Here is a 21824-nt window from a genome sequence, read left to right as displayed (position 1 = left end):
AGCCCTTCCTGGCCACAGCCGGAGAAACACGAGGAGAGCTCCGGCCACATGATCCCTCAGCAGATTGCAGATTTGGAGGATGACTTCAGGCCCAGGCCGCTAAGCTGATTTCAGGGTAACTTGTGTTTCCCGTGGGCCTCCGGCCTGGGCGGACGCTCCCCTCCCCTGGCGCCCCACCCCAGTACTTCCCTTGGCAGCATCAGATTACCCATCAAGACCCGCTCAGCTCTCCTCTCCGACATATCCATGTCACCTCTCATCTTACTCTCTGTGGAGAGCCACGGGGTTGTTAGCAACGTTGGTTCTGCTGCTCCTGGCAGATGCCAGCGAAAGCAAGCAACTCCAAGGCAACTTTCATCTCACCCCGTGTCGCGGTGTGAGTGTCGGGGGGAAATGTTTGGATCATTACAGGGAGGTCTGTGTCACCTCCACCCTCCCGTGCCTTTGAGCTTGAGAGAATCTCATGCAACACTCAAGCGAGATGGGTCCCATCTTGCTTCTCCCGGGCTAATTGATCTCCAAGCTCCCTTCTGGCTGTAAAGTCTATGATTCTCCAGGGCCCAGAGGAAATACTTTGCACCGAGACGGGCATGTGTACACACACACACACACACACACACACTCACCATCGGGAAGCTGGTGCAGCTGAGATGGCAGCGAGCTGAAATAATCATGGACCAGGGCCTCCTGGGCGGAGACGCGGTCTCTAGGGAAGCCTTTCAGCATCTGCGAGGCCAGGTCTTCAGCTTCCGGAATTCTGCCCAACCTGAATAAGTGGGGGAGAAAAAGTGAGTTTCTCTGGAGGACTCCCTTCCAAAACAATAACCGGGGAAAGAGGAGCAGTAAAGAAAAGGGTATGTCTAACAGAATTTTCCTGGGGTTAGGCAAGTTGATGACACGTGGAAAAATCACCCCAGCACGGAAACTCTTACCTGTCCTGTTACTAAGAGGAAGGGAAAATCTGTGTTCTATCATTCACCCACCTCCCCTGCCAGCCTCCATAGTGTCTCTGGCACCATCCTACCTAATAATAGACAAATATGCAAATTGACCGCACCTTCGTTATGCCCAAGCCACGCCCACCAACCAAGCCACGCCCACCAACCAATCAGGACGAGTATGCAAATCACCACAACCAAGATGGTGGCTAATTTGCATATCAAGACAGTGTAGAAAGAAGCCAAGAGCTGCAGAAGGGAGCAAAGATGCAGAGAAGCAAGCAAGCCAGGGGGAGGAGAAGGGAGGAGCGGAGGCGGGGCCGGGGGAGAAGGGAGGAGAGCAGGCGGGGTGGGGTAGAGTGCAGCAGGAAACCCTATTGCAGGATTTTTCCTGCAACGGGAACGCTAGTCTATATTATAAAAACCCAGTGGCCCTAACAACATAACGACCAAACGGCTGGTCACCAGGAGGCGAGCCGGGGTCTGGGGTCCCGCGGTGGCACGCGGGTGGGTGTGGGCCTCTAGTGTATACGTAAAAGACCCAGAATTAAAATTATAGAAGCAGAAATATGTAATTAAGGACTCTTCTTTGAGGGACACAGCAGCCTCTACCAGGCAGAACAGCCCGATTGGAAATATGCTCCCCGGACAGCAAGCACAGACTCCTGCCAGGGGAAGAGGGAGAGAAGCAATTTTAGAGGCTAAAGCTCTGGTGGAAAACACCCTTAGGTACAGTGTTTCTGAAGCTCAGCTCCCAGGGTTCTGAGGTAAGATGCTTCTTGGTTCTCCCTGAGATGGAGCCTAGGAAGAGACATAGGTAAGAACCCAAATTACAGTCAGGACAGATCCTCAAGTTGGCCTGATGCTGAATTATGAATCTGGAGATAAGTAAATCCATTAGTTGAGCAGCTACTATGTGCTGTAGGTGCGTGGCTCTGAGAGATACAGGCAAGACTCTGCCCTCTGGCAGCTTGGTCTAGCAGAGGAGTCAGACACTAGACAAATTATCATACAAACGCACCAGTACAACTGTGAAGGAAAAGGCCCAGATACCTGACTGAGAGTGGGAGGAGCTGGTCAGGGAAGGCTTCCCTGAGGAAGTGGCACTTGAGGAGAGACCTGAGGAACTGGGGGAGGCGATGTAGGCAGAGATCTGTGGTGCTCATACAGATAGATACTGGGGTGGAGGGGAGAGGAGTGAGTTTAAGGGGAGAAAGGCCCATTGGGTGGCCTGGACAAAGAGTGGGGGCAGATGCCTTAACTGGTTTGGCTCAGTGGATAGAGCGTCGGCCTGCGGACTGAAAGGTCCCAGGTTCAATTCCAGTCAAGGGCATATACCTTGGTTGCGGGCACATCCCCAGTAGGAGGTGTGCAAGAGGCAGCTGATCGATGTTTCTCTCTCATTGATGTTTCTAGCTCTCTATCCCTCTCCCTTCCTCTCTGTAAAAAATCAATAAAATATATTTTTAAAAAAGAGTGGGGACAGATATGAAGATAGGGAGGGTGGCAGGGGTTAATCCTCCAGGCCTTGTGGGTCTTGATGCTTCCCACTTACCTATAATGTTTGAAAGTCTTTGCTAATCGAGAGCCAGTCATTTAAGTACACCACCTCCAGAGCCCTCAGAAGGGTTTGTAAGTGGAAAGCCACAAAAGCAGGTCCCAGGAGGCAATGAACCACAGGGCTGATGTGTGACATTCAGAATTAAACTGCATGGCCATGCAAATGGCCAACCAAGCAAATATAGAGGGCCTTATTTAATGTCAACTCTACATACCAGCCTGAAGCACACCCTTCCAGGATGCAGGGATGCTGGGAGTCCTGGCCCAGAATCCTAATTTGCCTAATTTTTGCATAAGATTTACATGATACTACTTTCAGGCGTCTCATTCCCATGACACGGAACTGTTTCTACAAACAGGTAACTTTACCCTCACACTCAAGAGTAATTGCTTTATAGACTTAAAGAAAACATTTGCAAATCCTCAGTCCTTGCAAATTTCCAAGCCAGGTAGGAGACAAGGGAACCTGGGGCAGAGGCCTGCCCGGTAGCTAGTGGATACGGGTACTCTGTCTTGTGTTGGGTTTTCAGGACTGATGAAATGGGGTTGAAGTGGGGAAACTGGTACGAATCACTAGGGCCTGATATCACTCCAGAAGGAGTTTCAGGGAAAACCTTGTGAGGAAACTGTTCTAGGTTCACCCTTGCTATAGGGTGGAAGGATGTGTGCCAAACTCAGGGCCTGAACCCACACTGTGAATTCCCAGGGGGTGGGTGGGTAGGTGGTTACAGTGAGGAGGGAGCCATGCATCTATCAGCGCCCACCTCCACACCCCCACCCCAATCAGCGCTTTGTTCGCTCTGCACATTCCCACCGGTTGGCTCCTCACGGCTGAATTGTTACAAGGTGAGGAAGGCTGCAGGACTGTGGTGGACTGTTTCATCTAGGCCAGTGGTCGGCAAACTCATTAGTCAACAGAGCCAAATAGCAACAGTACAATGATTGAAATTTCTTTGGAGAGCCAAATTTTTTAAACTTAAACGTCTTCTAAGCCACTTCTTCAAAATAGACTCGCCCAGGCCGTGGCATTTTGTGGAAGAGCCATACTCAAGGGGCCAAAGAGCCGCATGTGGCTCGCGAGCCGTGGTTTGCTGACCACTGATCCAGGCTGTTTATGTTGATGGCTGGGGAAGCCAGGACAAGCTGATGGAGCTCAGGGGATGGCAGGGACACATGGGAAGAACCGGCCACCCTGACCAGAAAATTCAAAGACAGGAGAGTAGGTCCTGATGGGTGATATGAGGACTTCCGTTTTAGGACTTTCCTCCTCAACCAACTAACCCGCCCCACACCCTTCCCACAAGGTCGCACCAGGGCTTCTAGTGGTGTCAGGATTGGTCTCAGTCCCATGGCCTCCAAACTATGTCCGCCACCACCCACTCCTTCTGCCTCTGGGCTGGCAGAGGCGGCGACCAGGGCAAAGTGTACCCAGGAAGGCTTCTCCTGTGAGCCAGTCTCCTGTGGGTCTTCCCCGTGTGAGCCCCGGGGCAGTGCTCAAACACATAGCTCTAGACAGGGGTGGGGGCCTGTCCACCGGCCAGAGAACGTGCGCACGTTTTGAAAGAAATGATAAACAGCAGCTCCCTGGAGCCTGTCTTCAAAACAACAGGGACTTTCAGGTGGTGCGGTGCGTTTGAAAATAAGTGTGGGGTGTGCAGACATCCTTGTGTGTGGGGGGGGGGTGGGGGGGGGGAGGAAGAGGGCGGGAGGGTGGGTGGGTTGGTGGCTCCCAATAAGAGATCCTTGGCTAATTCATGGCTCTACATCCTGACCTATTCTACTCTCTGCACTCTGTCTGGTAGGCGCTCCACATGGAGGCTCTCTGAAGCCCGTGAACACTGTGTCTGGGGAAATCAAACGGAATCTGGTTGGGTTCAACGCGACCACATTTTCAGGGAAGAGCCACATGGAATGTTCAGTTGGGATCTCGCCCCCTCCTCCCCACCTGCGAGAGTGTGTTTTTCTTTGACATTTGAGCCCGTTCCCCTGTCTCTGATGTTTCCCTCGCTGCCCTTTTTGCCTCTTCACTGGAGCAAAAAGAACAGAGCCTCGGCTAATTACTCTCAGATCAAATAATACTGGTTATTGTAATTGGTCATTGTCCGAAAACACTGAGTTCTTCTTAGCCCGGAGGTTGCCTGGCACGGCTTAGTTAGCTAACTATTCCGGGAATGTCGCTATTATCTGTTTTACTTTGCAAAAGAAACGAGGGATTTGTTGAAAGCTGGTAATAAAAGTCGGCCCTGGTCTGCGCCGGGACTGGGTGGAGAGGGCCTGGGAAAGCATGACCCCCATGAATCAAGCTGCCCCCCCTCCAATAGCCACTCAATGATGTTATTGGGTTTCTCTGTGTCGGGGAATAATAAACCCACTAGGTTTTCTTGCAGGCCAACACTCCCTGTTCTCAGGGCCTCGGGCGTGGTGGAGGGGCCCAGAACAATTTTAATGGCCAGGCGCAGTGAAAGTAAAATGGTTCATAGAGAAAAACCAGCAGGCTCCCAGGCGGCTGGCTCTCCCAGAGGCCTCTTCCTGGGGCGTGGGCTCCCCCAGATCGAGGCGCTCGGTGGACTGAGGTTGGGAAAATGCCCCTTCAAACCCTGCTTCCCAAGGTGGTGCTCACCTGTTCCAGACGTTCTGCAGGCTCTGAGGTTTCAGCAGTGGGAACCATTCTGAAAGGCACACACAGACACGTTACAAAGCGAAACAACCCTAAACTCCTGTTTCCAAAAATATTAAAACCCGAAATGGTCTCCTTGGCTTGGAGGAGGAGAGAATCCAGGTTCAGGTAGGCAAAGTAAAGGATGTTGGAGGTCTCTTCTCATTATGAATATTTTATGATTCTGTGTAAGGTCACTATTATGGGGTGAATTGTGTGTGTGTGTGTGTCCCCCCACCCCCAAATCCACATATTGAAGTCCTAACCCCAGGCACCTCAGGATTTCACCTTATATGGAAATAGGGTTGTTACAGATATAATTGATTAAGATGAAATCATTAGGGTGGGCCTTAATCCAATATGATTGGAGCCTGGCCCGTGTGGCTCAGGGGTTGAGCACCGACCCAGGAACCAAGAAGTCACCAGTTCTATTCCAATCAGGGCACCTGCCCGATTTGCGGGCTCCATCCCCAGTAGGGGGCGTGCAGGAGGCAGCCTATCTATGATGTTCCTCTCTCATTGTTGCTTCTATCCCTCTCCCTTCCTCTTGCTCTAAAAATCAATAAAAACCTTTTTTAAAAAGGGGGACACAGAGATAGACATGTACAAGGGAAACAATCTGAAGAGACACACGGAGAAGCCAGGTATCCGCAGGAGAGGCCTGGAGCAGACCCTCCCTCAGCGCCCTGCCCACACCTCACTTTCAGCTCTGCCTCCAGAACTGTGAGATAATACATTTCTGGGGTGTACGCCATCCAGTTTGTGGTATTTTGTTATGGTAGCCCTAGCAAACTTACTATAGTTTGTAAAGCCAACAAACATTGATGTAGCATTTACTGAGTGCAGAGCATGTACCACGTGCTGGGAGAGCACAAAGGAAATCTGTCACCCTCTCAGAGCTTATAATTCATCTGAGAGAACAAAGTTTGCTCGCATGAAAAGTCATGTGACCGATGATGACGGGGCAAAGTCTCAAAAGAGGTCAAAAGTAACGGGGCTAATTTTATATATTACTTGCAGGAAAAATGGAAGTGGATCCTGGCTTGAATGATCCAAAATGGGTGACCATAAAATATGTAATTTTCTTTGGAGCATTCTTTATAACATTTACGTGTGTATACATGTGTTCCTATTATTCTTGGTACTGACACTATTTAGCCCAAAATAAAACCACCATAAAAGGGAAATTCCTTCAGGAAATACCAATTGAATGCTTCCTCTATGTAAGGGTCATGAAAGGAGCTGTAGGGGATATGAGCTGATGCTCCTATCAAATCTCTGTTTCCCACTCCAGTGAGAAAAGAGTATTTCAACTCCCATTTAAAATGATGTTTTCGCCTTGTACTTTTCTTGGGCCGGAAATGTAATTGTTTTTAAAAGATCTCTTCTTCCAGCTCCCGCAGGAATGGAAAACACCAAGACTGTTTACCCAACAAAGAATTGAACCGATTTTGCTAATGCTGACAAATTCGCTTGCATGTGCACAGCAAATGACCTGGGAGGCTGCTCACCAGTGATGGTGGTTACACACAGGCTTCCCTTCTATGTTTACTTTCTTAAGTTTATTATTTTAATAAAAATCACATATTCTTTTGAAACTTCAAAAGTAATTTCTTTTTTTAAAAAAAAATATGTTTTTATTGACTTCAGGAAGGGAGAGGGAGAGAGAGAGAGAAACATCAATGATGAGAGAGAATCCTTGATCGGCTGTCTCCTGCACGCCCCCTATTGGGGATCGAGCCCACAACCCCGGGCATGTGCCCTGATAGGCAATCAAACTGTGACCTCTTGGTTCATAAGTCGAAGCTCAACTACTGAGCCACGCCAGTCGGGCTTCAAACGTAATTTCAATTAAAAATGAAACGTATAGCCCTAGCTGGTTTGGCTCAGTGGATAGAGAGTCAGCCTGCGGACTGAAGGGTCCCAAGTTTGATTCCGGTCAAGGGCACATGCCGGGGTTGTGGGCTCGATCCCCAATGGGGGGCATGCAGGGGGGCAGCTGATCAATGATTCTCTCTCATCACTGATGTTTCTACCTCTCCCTCTCCCTTCCTCTCTCTGAAATCAATAAAAATATTTTCTTTTTAAAAGAAGTGTATAGTGCTAAACATTGTAGAGGGAAAGGAGTGGTTAAAGAAAGCAACTGAAGTCAAGTTTTCAAGGTCAGATGCAATCAGATGTGACCACTCTGCTGGCGTTTTACAGCCCCAGGTAGGCGCTAAGGGAAGCCCTCGCACATACAGGTTATTTACTCTCCGGTCAGATGATTGTGCCTAAATTCAAATAACCAGGGAAGATAAGAATATCTGGCATTTGTTTCGAATGTTTATTTCCAAATCACTTTCTGCTGGCTATTTGCAGTTCTTCCCTGACCAAACAAAATTAAAATATTTCCTCGTTCGTAATGAAATCCATTTCAATCCTCTCCCACGGTCTGTTTTTTCCATACACAGAGCCCTACGTGCCGTGTTTTTGACCCTTTGTATTTTAATACTACTTCTAACTTTAGTGTTGTTCTTGTGGAACATGGGTTTGGAATAAACTGAATTAGGGTTTGAACACTGAACCTAGGGTATGAAACTGCTGCCTCAGTTTCACTGAGACCTTAAGTGAGGTATTGCCAGCCTGCTTCCTTGACTCAAGTTGGAGGTCATAGTCTCTCCACAAGGACGAAGTGATTCCCAGAATTCATTGGTTCATTGAGATAATGAATGTAAAGTGTCTACCTCAGAGCATTAAACAAAATAAATCCTGTTTGCTGCTCTTCTTCTCACTCTTCCTTTGAAAAGTGATGGCGAGTGAACTGTGTGTGGTTAGGACCCTGGACCTGGGTTTGGAATCCACACTGTGCCACTTACCAGCTGTGTAACCTGCGGGTGTTGCTTAACCTCACTGGGCCTCAGTTTTCCCATCTGCAGAAGTGGGGTAATTATATTTCCTACTGCATAGGGTTGCTGTGAGAATGTAATATTAGTGATTCCTTATGCTTTGCCTCTGCTCTTTCTTTTGTCTGATGCACCATGCTTTTCTCTCTCCCCTCAGGTATTTCCACCTTATTGTTCTCCCTGGAAACCCTCTATAACTTGCATTTGCACTCTACTAAAATTCTACTGTGCTCCAAGCTTAAATTCTTAAAAGCCTGGCTTGATTTCTCTTGAGTCCTCTGTGTGGGCCGGAGGCATGTTTCTTAGCTATATGGTGTAGTAACGTGAACACAACCCGGGCTAAAATCACCTTTCTGCCATCTATCAACTCGGTAATTGGGGGTAAATTTCTTAATCTCTGTGGTTAAGTAACTCCAAAGTTTTCAAATCTGTAAAATGGGGATAATGTTCCCCGTTGTATGGGAGGATTAGATAAGATTACACACTGGGTGTGTAGTAGGGGCTCAGTAAATGTTAGTCGTATGCATGCTCCTTTTTTCTTCTTGCTTTTACTTCTCGTTTTGGAAAGCTAGCACGGGCTAACCACGTGGTTCTCAGGCCAAGCTGCCTATCAGCATCCATCATTTGGGAGAATTTTGAAGCGCTGGCTCCATACCCCAGAGAGTCTGATTCACCAAGCCTGGGGCGGGCCCAGCATCGGCCCATTGTTGTGTTGTTGTTGTTGTCTTTAATGGGCTCCAGATGTTTCCAGTGTGGCACAAAGTGAGGCCGAGGAGGCTGGCCTGGCAAGGAGGCCAGGGTTGACCACGCACCAGCGACTCCCACACACTTCTCTGAGCTTCTTGGGAGGATTCAATTAAGCAATGTATATAAAAATTGCAGGACATAGCGTCTGACACATAAAATACGTTTTTCAAGGATGGGAAAAAGGAAGCCTGATAAGGCAAAAATCAGTTCCCATAAATTCTCCCCGAAAGGATGGTCTGTAAGAGCTGCACGGGGAGGCAATGCAATAACATTGAACTTGAGGGTCCATGTCTTGCATAGGTGGTTCCTGACCCTCTTCCCACATCTATTCTGTAGCTGCATCAGCTGAGATGGAGGGATTGATGTGTCCAGAGTCAGCCAGGTTGCTGTTATGAAGCCCAGCCAAAGCCCAGTGCCGGTTCCTAGCCTTCCTTCTCATTCCTATGCAGTGACCTGATGTTGAATGACCTTGCTTCTCTCTTATTGATTCCTCACCCCCCTCAGTAGTTAAGTTGCAAGTGATCAATGAGAAAATGATCCACAAACAGATAGGCATTGTACACACCACCATTTCAAGAACAGTCTTCTTACTCTGGCTTCAGTTGCCTCTAAAAATCACAGGTCTGTAGGCAGTGTATTTCCCTTCTCCTACCAAAGATGATAGTAAATCAGTAGAGCAGATTTTTCTCCATTTCCTCCTTCTGCAGCTCTCTTTATAAGAGTTCTCATTGGAGTTCAATGGGCATTCGAGGTAGGAAAAGCAAAGTAAGCTGCAAAAGGAAACTTAAAAAGCTGAACTTTAAGTTTCCCAACTAAATAAGAGTAAAATTAAAATGATGGCGGAATTGTCGCTATCACAGTCAGATAATGCATTTTCTTTTCATAAACATTTACAAAAGCTCTTTTCAAGAACAGTGACCTTAGTCAACAGAGGTTTGTTGGTTGATTGATAAAACATCACCAGGATCATTTTGAGTCTTACCTCCAGGTAAAACATTTTCTAGTTACTATAGTCTTGCCACAATCACCCTAAGGTTATCTTATAGCTGTCCACGGAACTACACCTCTGGCGTTTCCCCGAATACAATGCATTCTTGAGATACCATATTTTTAAGTAGTTGATAATGTTGTTAGCCTTCTTTCGCTATCTCTCAAGCAGTAACTTTAAAACTGCACCACAGAAACTTGCAGCTCTTCTCCTGTCTCTGCCTGCACCACCCCAAAGGCATACATCCCCCCTCCCAGCTGCTTGCTTCCCTCTTCCTCAGTGACCTGGCTTGAAAGTTTCCTTGGTTTTTGGCTCAAGGACTCTAAATTAGGCTCTTCTGCCACTTTGCGTTACCAGTCTTTAAATTCTTATTTGGGTATCAGGACGCCAACGCCAGTGCTCTCATGGAGGGTGCTCCTTGGCATTTGAGCCTGGCACCCCAATTCATGTTTCTGGTGTATCACTATTCTAACTCTGCATCAAATCTTTCTGTAGATTCTAAGGAAATATCCCATCCTCTGAAGCCTACCCCTAAGGTAATGGTCTCGGTAGAGGCCAGGGAGGCCAGGCTTTGCTCCTTGTGGGTAGATGGAGAGCTGGAGGGGATGGCATTGCCAAGGGTCTCTCATCTTTCCCCAGAGCAGTACCATGTTTAATGTCTGTCCATCCCCACAAATGATGTTTGAGCTATAGCTTGACCATGCCATTCGGTGCGTTTGGTATTTAATAAAGCATCATTTGACAACATGCCCCTGTAGTCTCAAAAATGTTTAAGGGCTACCACAGGGAGGCACCGTGCTCAGCACTGAGGATATGCAGAAATGATACTTGGCCTTCCCCCCAAAGAACTTATGGCCATACAATTTCTGAGGTACATTATCATCATTATCATCATCACCACCATCATCATCATCATCATCATCATCATCATCATCCTCTTCCTCCTCCTCTCCTGGTCTTCCCCAGCCCCTCTGGCTATTCCTTCTCAGCTTCCAAAGACCCCTTCCCCCTCTGGCTGATCCTCAGTACTGGTTCCACAGGGTTCCATCATAGTTTTCTTTCTCTACACACTCTCCCTCGGGCAAATGAATTCATATCTGGGGCAATTTTTCCTAATCTTAACTACTTTAAGATCTAGTCCCCCCAATTATTAAAAAAACTAATAATTGCCACTTTAAGCGGATGACTTCCATTTTGTATTTCTAGATCAGACTCTTGTAGTCACAGGCTTGTATTTCTAATTGCTTTCTAGATATCTCCATTTGGTGGCTTCACAGATATCTTGAACTCAAAATATCCAAACCTTCTATCCATTACCTTCTTCACAAATCTATGTCTCCCCCCTTTATTTCCCGTGACAATGAATGGAGCTCTCATCCTCTTGCCCTCTGCAGATGGGTTTTCCCTTCACAACTCAAAGCCAATCAGTTACAACTTCCCCCTCCCTCACTCTGCCTCCCAGATGCTCTGCAGGTTTGTCCCCTGCGTTCCTTATCCATTGCCATGGCTCGAGTTGAGACTTTCTACTTGTCTTTGAGAATCTAGAGCATTGCCACATTGCTTCCGGCCAATTGATTCTACATATAGTCTTCAAGCAAGTTCTTCTAAAATTTAAATCCTGCCTTATCACGTGCCTTCAAACAATCATCCAATGGCTCTCTTTGTTTACTCATCAAGCCTAAATCCTTAGGGTGATTACAAAGCACTTCCCCATCTAGTCCCCATTCACCCTTCCAGGTCAATCTCCAGCAATGCCGCACCACAAAACCAACATTCTAGCTTCCCTGAGCAATTTGCCTGCTTGGCACATTACCACATGTACCTGCTTTCCTAGTCCTCTGTGTCAAGGTCCTTTGTCTGGAATGCCCTTTCCCCTTGTTCACCTGGGAAAAGCCCACTTCGTCGTCTTTGAGACCCAGCTCATGCCTTTCTCTCAAACAGTCCCTGAATTCCCCAGACAAACCAAGGGGCCTTTTTCCTAGTCTTCCTGGAGGTTCCCAGGGAATGTGGCTATATTAATACTTTCCACATTGTACTGTTTATGTTTCCCCCTCCAGACTGTATGCCTTGAAGGCAGGTATCAATGTCTTATTTATTTTTTAATCTCCCAGTCCAAACACCTAGCATTCAAAGATATTTGTTGAATGGATGAAACATTGATGCTTGGATAAAAAATCAAAATGAAATAAATTTACTAAACCTTATCCTTAAAATGCAAAAAAGAAACTGAAGAAAGCCCACGTGTACATCCTGCTCTGTGTCCTACAGAGATCAGGGACACAGGCGCTGGCCAGGAAGGTGGGGAAGGAGCCTCCGGCTTGAGCTAGTTCCATGATATTCAAAAACTTAAGGCTCCTTTTCTTAAACTAGGAAGGAACATAGCAGGGTTTAACTTGAAAAAAAATTTTTTTTCACTTGCTTTCACTCATTTGCAATTTTTTCTAATCTTAACTACTTTAAGATCATCTAGTCCCCCTCAATAAAAACTAATAATTGCCACCAAATAAATTAAAGATGAGAAAACTAAAAATAAATGTAGAAACTGGAAGAAACTATTAATGAAGATCAAAGTGGGCTGTGTATTTAAATGAATTTCACTGACTGGTTTGGGGGACGGGTTAATAAAGATGTTAATAGTAACTCCCCAGGAGCTTTGGGCAGTGCTCAGAGTGCAATGGTAATGAGCCCAATCAGTGTTCACAGCTTGGAGAGCGCCAGTGGCTTCGTTAGCTGGAGCAAGGGTGGGGGTGGGGGTGGCTGCTGGAGTCTCAGGGTAGGGACTCCACTCACAGTACATTCCAGAAGCATGTCGCCAAGCTCACAGATTCCAAAATCAAGTCTGGGTGGAAGGACATAATCATTTAGAAATGGACTTGGAAAAGTGTTCTTAGCTGGTCCCCAGTATGGGTCATTGTTTTGTTACCAAATCATTATATCTGCCCTTTGATGGCTGGAAGGTAATGTGGCTTAAAGCATTGCCTTGGAATCCAGCAGACCTGGATGTTCTGGGTCACCCCCTTCCCGGCGAGGTGACTCTAGGCAACACACACACCTCCCTAAGCCTCAGCTCTCTCCTCTATAAAGCTGGGATGAGAACACTGTCCCCATCTGATAGGGCTGTTGTAAATCAAAGTAGAACAGTGTATGCAAAGTGCCTAACTCATAGTCAGTGCTTAATCACAGTGGTTATTATTATCCAAGGTGAATGATAAGTTACATATGCTTTCTTGGCAAAGCAGGCAGAACGGGTCTTTATTTATGTTTTTTATTGATTTCAGAGAGGAAGGGAGGGAGAGAGAGAGATAGAAACATCAATGATGAGAGAGAATCATTGATTGGCTGCCTCCTGCATACCCCCTTCTGGGGATCAAGCCTGCAACCCAAGCATGTGCACTGACTGGGAATTGAACTGTGACCTCCTGATTCATAAGTCAATGCTCAACCACTGAGCCATAGCGATTGGGCCAGAACAGGATGTTTAGAGTCCTAGAGAGTACAATGGGAACTAAAACCCAGGTTCTCTAACTCCTAGTCATTGATTTCATCCTATATAATAAAAGCGTCATATGCTAAGTGTCCGACCAATTGGTCACTATGACGCGCACTGACCTCCAGGGGGGCAGATGCTCCAGTAGGTTAGCTTGTTGCTGGGGTCCAGCTAATCGGGACTGAGCAAGAGGGCTGGACATGCCCTGGAGCCCTCCTGCGGTCCCTCCCCAGCCAGCCGATCCCCATCAGCCCCAATCGGGACTGGGCAAGATAGCCCTGATCCGCCCCGATCGCCGATCAGGCCGAGGGACCCCACCTGTGCACGAATTCATGCACCAGGCCTCTAGTTTAACATATAGTTAGTAACTTTATGTGCCAGTTAGGGGGCATGTGTAAAATACTAGAAACACTAAAAGGGGTCAGGTTTGTTCTGTAGAAAATTTCAGCACTCTTTCCACTATGCCATGCTTTGGGTGAAATCAATAATGATGACACTAATGTTATCTGTGATTTAGTCGCCCTTACTGGTACCCACTACATAGCCTGTAGATAATAAGGCCCCTCCCAGGGAAGAGGCCCAAGGCCATAGAGTGGACAGGCATCTCACCACAGCTTGGGGCAGGGAGCGGGGAGAGAAGCAGAATGGAGCCTTCACCAGCAGAGTCAGCTTCAACAGGCGCTCAAAACTGACTTAGGCCGGAGTTTGGAAACTCTTAGGGTGTGCAAATTCAAACAATGTTTAGCCCCAAGCAAGCGAAAACGAAACTCAGTTCTGGAGCCAGAAGGTGTGCCTGACATCTATAAGGAAGCCATAACGCAAGGGAGCGAAACATCAAGAAAGAGAGGCATAGCATCAGCTCTCACACGTCTGTCACTGAGTCCCAGCTCGATGCACCTCCACACGGTGTGGAAAACAGAACGACCACAGACATTTGTTGAGCACCTACTAAAAGGCACCCTGTGTGGTGACTGATGTTCACTAGACTTAGTATGGCGACCATGTCACCTTTATACATAAATCAAGTCATTATGTTGTACACCTAAAACAACTACGATGTTATATATCAATTAAATAAAATAAAAAAATTAGGTCCCACGGCAGATGCAGATGATTAATTTCACTTACTTCTCAGAACGGCCCTGCAAAATGGGACTCAGGGACACAACGTGGTTAATGGAAGGAGAACAAGATTTGGCTGTGGACTGACCCCCTGCCAATTCGGAAATGTTTCTGTGGGGACCTGGAAGAAAGCCTTGGCTTTGTGGTGTAAAACCGTGGTACTCCCACCAGCATGGGCCCTGGCAGGCAGGAGGAAGAACTAGCGTTATGTATGCCCTGTGCTTGGCACAGAGGGAACACTTTCCCCATGATAGGATTGTTCCCATTTCGCAGATTAGGGAACTGGGAAATAAGTAACTTCCTCCAGAGAGTACAAGGTGGAGCTTGGACTTGCCCGTCCGTGGGAGAGTTGATGCTCCTCGTTAAAACCTCCCTCACCAGTGCCTTCCCCCCGAGTCCAGCCCACAGAATATCTCCGTAACTCCCTTGGCTAACAGGTTGAGTGACTGAGCGGATGCCAGTCACAACAGACACACAAAGACTTGCTCAGACCCCTTTGAGCCCAAAGCTTGGTAGCTCTTTATCATCCCCATAGAGACAAGGGTCCTTTTAGATTTTAATCATCCTCCGTCCCACTGTGGTGACCGACGAAGCGAAGCTCTTACACTGGAATTCAGGTCAAAAGAAAACAATCCAGGAGAAAGGCTAGAGAGCTCCATTATAATGCTGTCTGGTGTCGGCGTGCCTGTCATTCCTGTCCCTGTTATTTCTTGCTTCCACCTGGTGGTCAAAGGTTGAAAAAGCAGGCGTACTGAAAACGACGAGGCATGAGCAGGCTCCATTTGCCTGTGTCCATAGGCCATCGGGGTCCGGGTCCCTGTAGGGCTTTTAGTACCGCTTTCCTGCCTTTTGATTTCCACTGAGTTCCTCGAGTGGAAAACCTTTCCATGTGCAGCCTTCTTTCCCCGGGCGGGAAGGACCGGGGTAATCCCGGATGCTTCCCCGCAGCTGAGCTCATGCCACAAATCAGGCTTGATTTTCAGCAGATATTCCTTTAAAAGTTTGAAGGCCTCTGCGGACTCCATTCCCTTCTCAATGGGAACGAGCATCAAAGAGACAGGAATGAGATGCTTTGCACGCACATCAGGAACTAATTGCCAATTTGGCAAATGCATCGCCTAATGTCATGCACTGTTATTTCTAAATCCTCTCCTGTCCTTGACCCCAGGATCTAGATGTAAACTTGGAACCATTAGTGAAGAAGGATAAAGTCTTCTGGTGCCCCAAATGGAATTGAGAGGGATTTAAACTCGGCGCTTTTGAGTGTGGTGAAATGAACCCAGCAGTACATTAATGCTAGGATTTGAGCTCACACAGCGTGAGTGCTTTCAGAAAGCGTGTTTAAGGAAGCAAACAGAGCCACGGCAGACCCTTTGAGTGGAGCAAAAGAAGTTGGATGAAACAATCAATGACACATTAAAAACCACCACGGGCTGCAATCATGTGGCAGGAAAAACGTTTCTCTTTATCACAGGATCTCTGCATCTAATGAGACGGCGACTGGCAACCTCCAGGGCAGGGGTCCTCTGTTTACTTTAGCTGAGAAATGTCTAAATATTTAGTTGAGTCTTTTAAAAGCCTTACACAATTCTGTGGCAAACTCGTCTCTAAGGTACGATCTTATGAGCTCTAGATTGCCATTGGAAAATCTATGTAGAGGAAATTGGGAAAAGAAAAGCCAGAAGACGAAACACACAAATGTGGCCCTGTGGCTGGTATGGCTTAGCTGCTTGGAGCGTCATACCGGAGGAGGTTGCAGGTTGGATTCCGGTCGGAGCACATACTGGAGTAAATGTTTCTCTCTTATCTCTCTCTCATCTCTCTCTCTCTCTCTTTCTCTCTTCCCCATCAATAAACATATCCTCAGGTAAGGATTTTTTTTTTTAATAGCACAAATGTTAACTTATTTTTTAATCTCAAAATTAAGTATTTTTAATGGCCTCCAAATACTTCGTTTAGAACCAACACCTTGTCAGCTGATACCTTCTCTTCATTGATTCTAAACAGTTCTCTGCTTTTTATATATGCTTTACTCCTATTGGTTCCAGTCGGGCCCAAAGTACTTGAGGCTCAAAAGGGAAGGGACTCCTGAGTTGTTTTTCCTTGGGGCAGGGGGTAAGCGAACTTTGTAGACACGTCCGCAGGGGCCCGCCCTTTACAGTCACACTATGTCTGGCATTAGCAGATTTTAGCCAAGACCAATATCCAGTTTGCTCTAAGCTTCTGGGCTCTTCTGGGCCACAAATCCAGCGCCTCACAGTTACGGCATCAGTTGGGGTTTTCCCCTTTTTTAGACTTTCTGAGAGAATCCCCTCCAGCACGCTGTCCTTTATCATTGCTTCCTGCGGACTCTTATTAAGGATCACAAAACTGCCCCCTTCCCCCACCGCAGGAGGCCGGCGCAGCCCCGGCTCCCGCCAGTTTGATTAATGTGTCTTGGCTAATTGTGTGGAGGATGGCAGGCCTTTAGCAAGTGTGACCAGCTCATTGTTCAGCCAATCACAGGCGCCTCGGTTAGCATGTGAAAAGGGGGTGTGTTGCCAAGGGAGGGTGAGTGTTCTGGCGGCTGAGTCAAAGGAGGAGCATTTTGGGGGGTCACAGAGCAACACCCACTTCTTTGAGGGGATGTTACTATGCTCTACTAAACCTGTAAACCTCTTGCTCAAAGCACTTTTTTTCTCCTCCCTCTTTTTTCAAGGAGATCCTTTTTTCCCAGGGTGCGAGCAGGCAAGTCACTGGCTACTCTGCAGATGGAGTTCACGTTCCAGGGTTTTTAATATTTCACTTTTATATTTCTGTTAGAGAACGATCCTGCTGAGAGTCTGGGAATCCGCGCTCGTCAGAACCCCCTCACTGACACTTGGATATATTGCTCTGAAAGCTATCCCAGGAGAAAAGATTAAACAAAAAGGAAAAAAAAAAAAAAAAGAAAAGAAAGAAAGCCTACTTTTCAAAGGCTACTTCTTAATCTGCCCACATCAAAATAAGACAACTGGCCCTTTGAAGTAGAGGACACAGAGTTCTCAGCCAGCTTGCTTAAAATGGGGGTGGGAGAGAGGGAGAGAAGGAAGGAAGGAAGGAAGGAAGGAAGGAAGGAAGGAAGGAAGGAAGGAAGGAAGGGAGCAAAAGACCAGTCTCTAAAACCATACACCTCTTCCATTGCAGGCACAACAGTCTGAATTGAGGGCTAGAATACCTACAACCCTGCTCAGCAGAGTCCCTAGAAGACAGGTAACTGCTCAGACAGACCCTTCCAACGGGTGGGGTTTTGTTTGTGTTAACCTACACACAGAGGGACTGTGTTGTCTTCCTAGACACAGTCCAGACACGGCCGGGAAATGGCAGAGTGGGCGCAGATGGAAACTGGAGGATTCGCCAAGTTCTGAGCTCTTTGGCTCCCTCGAAATTGCGGTGCCAGCTGAGTTCAAAGTTTGGGGTCCTAACTACAACTTAGAACAGAAAGGAAGACAATGGAAAGCTCATCCAGAGTGGTGCCCACAGTTCTGCTCCCATCCCCTCTTCCGGTCCCCTAGTCGTTGGAGTACAAGGGCATGAAGCAGCAGCAGCAGCTCAGAGAGGGGGGTGGGGTTGCTAGGGAAGGGGGCTCAGAGAGACTTCTCAATTCACAGAGGGGGTGTTCCTCGAACACAGAGGTGGATGACCCTTTTCAAACATATTCCTTATGATGGAGTCATCGATGGTAAGGATCCCAGACCCAAGAGAAGCTGGACTGTTAAGATGTACAGATGTGGGTTTACATCTTGGCTGTGGCTAAGGCTATTACTCTCGTCCTTCCACAATCTCTGCCCACAGCCACTCACTGCTCAAGCCCATGGACACAGGGCTCACACAGGAGCACCCTGCCCCTCAGAAGGAGAGTGGGTGAAAGGGTGTGGACGAATAAATACAAACCCAAGCTCTTAAACAGCCAGGAACGTACCCAGCGCACAGCACAGCAGATAGTAGGTGCTTAAAATTGTTGGACTCATTTGAATTAAATTGAATGCTTCCTAGAAAAAACAATGCAAAGTATGAACCCGATTGATGCTGTATCTGGAGATTTCTCTCCAGAAATAAAAAATTGCACATTGCTTTGAAACGACAGCAAAATGAAAGCTGTAACATATGTCTCACTGTTTTATTGGAACCCCAGTTACCTTATTTAGTCCAGAATCTGGCAGGGGAGCATTTGGCCAAGTTCCTATCATTGTTGTTCTCAACAAGGCCTTCTGTACTGAGAAACTATTTATTGCCTGAACCAACCTGAAACCCAAATGTTTGAAGTTTGGGGAAACATCACATGCTCACCGTGGCAGTTTTGTATCAACATTATCCAAATTGTTTTCTACAACCCATCTGTGACCCTAAACGTCTGCTTGCATCCATTGTAGAAAACTGGGGGTGGGGGTGGGGTCCCATGTTCACCTGGAGGAGAGAGTATAGGCTGGGTGAAGAGAGGTATGGGCAGGGTCGCAAAAGACGAAAGCCAGACTCTCCTAGAAACCATGGCAACAGGAGAGAGGACCTATTGCAGCCTGAGTCCTGGTCTCTGCAGGAAGCCTGTTCTTTTTTCTCTCTATCTCAGACCAAAGGCAAAGCCCTGTGGCCAGACAGCAGCATTTTTCTCAGGAGCCAAACTAGCAAAATAGTTAGAAATGGTAACCTACTAGTATGTGTGAGTGACCCTAAAGCCATTTAGCAATGCAAACGACCATTCATAGAAAGCTGAAATGACTTTATAGTTTGTCTTTAGCTTGCTATAAGGTTTCCGTAATCCTAGTTAATTCAAGATCTCTGATCCTGTGGATAGCTGTTTGAGCAAAAATAGTAGATGCTGCAGAAAGAAAGAAAACCATCCCTAGCCTCCATTGTCCATTGGTTTTCTCTTTAACCACCTTTTTCATCCCTCTCCAGCTTCTTGCTCTCATGTAGCCCTTGCAGGATCAGCTCATACCAATGTTAACAGTGACAACAGTTTGGGGGGAAAAAAATCCATTTTTAGTAATGTAAGACTATGAAGACTAGAAAATGTGACTTGGGCCACATTCACCCTAACCTTGTGCTTATCAGTGCATATCTACCTCTCCCCCAATCCTGGCAGCAGGAGTCCAGCTCTCGTGTGGCCATTCTTGCTTCTCCAGCATTGGATACCCCCCATCATCCTATAGCTCACCGCTTGTCTCCGCCCTTCTGTCTCAACATCTTTGATGTGACAACTGGTTAATCTGTCCCTCTGCCATGGCCTTGGGACCATTCCTCACAGACCTCCCCCCTGGACAACACTTCTAACACTTCCATATCCACCCTAAGGAGCTAGTCTTGGAGGACCAACTACGTGACAGAAAATGACCAAGTGGTGAACTCTTGTACAATCTAGACACATAGCTGTCCTGCCCAAGGCTTAATGAGCCAAATGAGTTTCTACTTCCCCTCTGTTGTAGAAGCATATAAATCCATGACAGTCCTGGGCTCAAAAGTGACACTATCTTTTTAGTTGTTTCCTTGGGCACTTGTGTGTTTGGAAATGGATGTGGAATCCACAGTAATAGTCATTTCGGATGCTTATTCAGTTTGCTACTTGTGGTTTACAGAGCTTGAGAACTAATCTAACCTTAACTACTATTTCAGTGTCCTCCTTGTAAAAGGATTAGTCGGGGAATTCAAGAACCTAAAATTTTGTCTAGACCTATCTTCCCTGTTGAGTTAACAACAACAGAACACACTGCGTAGCTAAGTCTCTCACCCTGCTAATTCCCAGAGCATTCCAAAGCTCAAATCAAATGTTACCTGGATTGTAGTTAGGTAGTTTGGAAACTCCAGGCCAGGTGTCCTCTGTAGGGACTCCCAACACCTACACAAAGCCAAAGAAAGACAGAGAAAAGTTAGAGGAGACGTGAGGCGGATGGAGCAGGTATGAAGACATGAAGGCAAGAATTAGACGTATGTCACATTACACCAGCTGATATATCCAAGAAAGAAACTTTTGTGTTTCCCTATTTAGAGTTGTATGGGCAAAACTAGTATATTCCTGTGGTCCTGTAATGGTTAATTTTATGGGTGAACTTGATTGGGGCAAGGGACACCCAGATAGCTGGTAAAACATTTTTTCTGGGTGTGTCTGTGAGATGTTTCAGGAAGAGATTAGCATTTGAATCAGTGGACTAAGTAGAGACCTATCCTCACCCACATGGGAAGCATCATCTAACCCATTGAGGGCTCCAAGAGGAACAAATAGGTGGAGGAAGGACATGCTCTCTCTCTTCTTGAGCTGGGATGTCCTATTTCTCCTGCCCTCAGACATCAGTGCCCCCGGCTCTCGGGTCTTCAGACTCAGGTTTATCACCAGCAGTCCCCGCAGTTCTCAGGCCCTTGGCCTCGAGCTAAATTATAGCAGAACCACTGGCTTTTCTGGTTCTCCAGTTTACAAATGGCATATTTCAGCCTTCATGACTGCATGAGCCAATTCCAATAATAGATATCCTCTTATATATCTCTAGATATCCTATTGGCTTTGTTTCTCTGAAGAATCCTAATACAGGTCCTGAGCTTGTGTCTCCACTAACTCACTTGTTCTGAGGCAGATCATACACCCTTGCTTAGTCATATCCTCATCATTAAATATCTATTGCATGACCAACATACTTAGGATGCTATATTGGGAGCTGGGATATAAAGAAGCAGGAGGGATGTCCCTTTGCCTTACATTAGAGAAATATATATATATATTCAACAGGAGGCTTTGACAGCCTACATTATGCCCCCGCCTGGCGTTCAGCTGTTCCACAATACGCTCAAATTAAAAGGGTTCAGACTACCGACCTTTAGGCAGTGGAATGTTGGCTAAAAATGATCCCCAGCCCAACTCCAGTCCTTTCTACCAAATTCATCTCATTTGCTTGAGTTTTCTGTGGCCCAACAGCTTGGAGTCTGGTATTTGGATTTTAACTGGTGGATAGTAATAGTAACAACATCACTGAAGAGAACCTCCTTTGTACTTTGGCTTACCAAATTAAAGCTCTAGTTTTGAGTTAGTGGGAAAATAAAAGTTCTTTGGAATACAATGTTAAAACATTTCAGATTTGGGATGGTGATGTTTCTGAGTTTCCTTGTAGGTATCACCTTATCATTTTTTAAAAAAGGTAATTATAAAAGCCCAATGTTAGTTATATCTGGGAGCTAGAATAACAGTATTTTTATAAAATATTAGTAAAATACTAATAGCTTTTATTATACCATTACAATATAATTCTTCTTAGAAGCATTTCTTATAGAAAGAGGCTAGAGCGGTGGTCGGCAAACCGCGGCTCACGAGCCACATGCGGCTCTCTGGCTCCTTGAGTATTCTAATGCCACTTCTTCAAAATAGACTCGCCCAGGCTGAAAACCGACTTCTGCGCATGGGCCACGAAGTTTTAGTCGCAGTGTACGTGTGCTCCTGCAC

General features: G+C 46.7%; 1 protein-coding gene across 2 annotated transcripts in view; it reads right to left on the bottom strand.

Annotated features, from left to right (window-relative positions):
* Positions 1-21824, bottom strand: part of CDK15 (cyclin dependent kinase 15) — a 74582-nt gene that overhangs the window by 14036 nt on the left and 38722 nt on the right. For both annotated transcript variants that reach the window (XM_079783169.1, XM_079783170.1), the window contains exons 10-12: positions 20171-20234; positions 5119-5167; positions 627-766 (exon numbers count right to left, since the gene is read on the bottom strand). In XM_079783169.1, the coding sequence (XP_079639295.1) occupies positions 627-766; positions 5119-5167; positions 20171-20234 (253 nt within the window). The remainder of the gene's footprint in view (positions 1-626; positions 767-5118; positions 5168-20170; positions 20235-21824) is intronic.

The sequence above is a fragment of the Cnephaeus nilssonii genome (genome assembly GCF_951640355.1).
Source record: "Cnephaeus nilssonii genome assembly, chromosome: 10".
Classification (NCBI taxonomy): Eukaryota; Metazoa; Chordata; class Mammalia; order Chiroptera; family Vespertilionidae; genus Cnephaeus; species Cnephaeus nilssonii.
The sequence above is the reverse complement of the archived record's forward strand: the minus strand, read 5'-3'. Positions and strand labels throughout refer to the sequence as shown.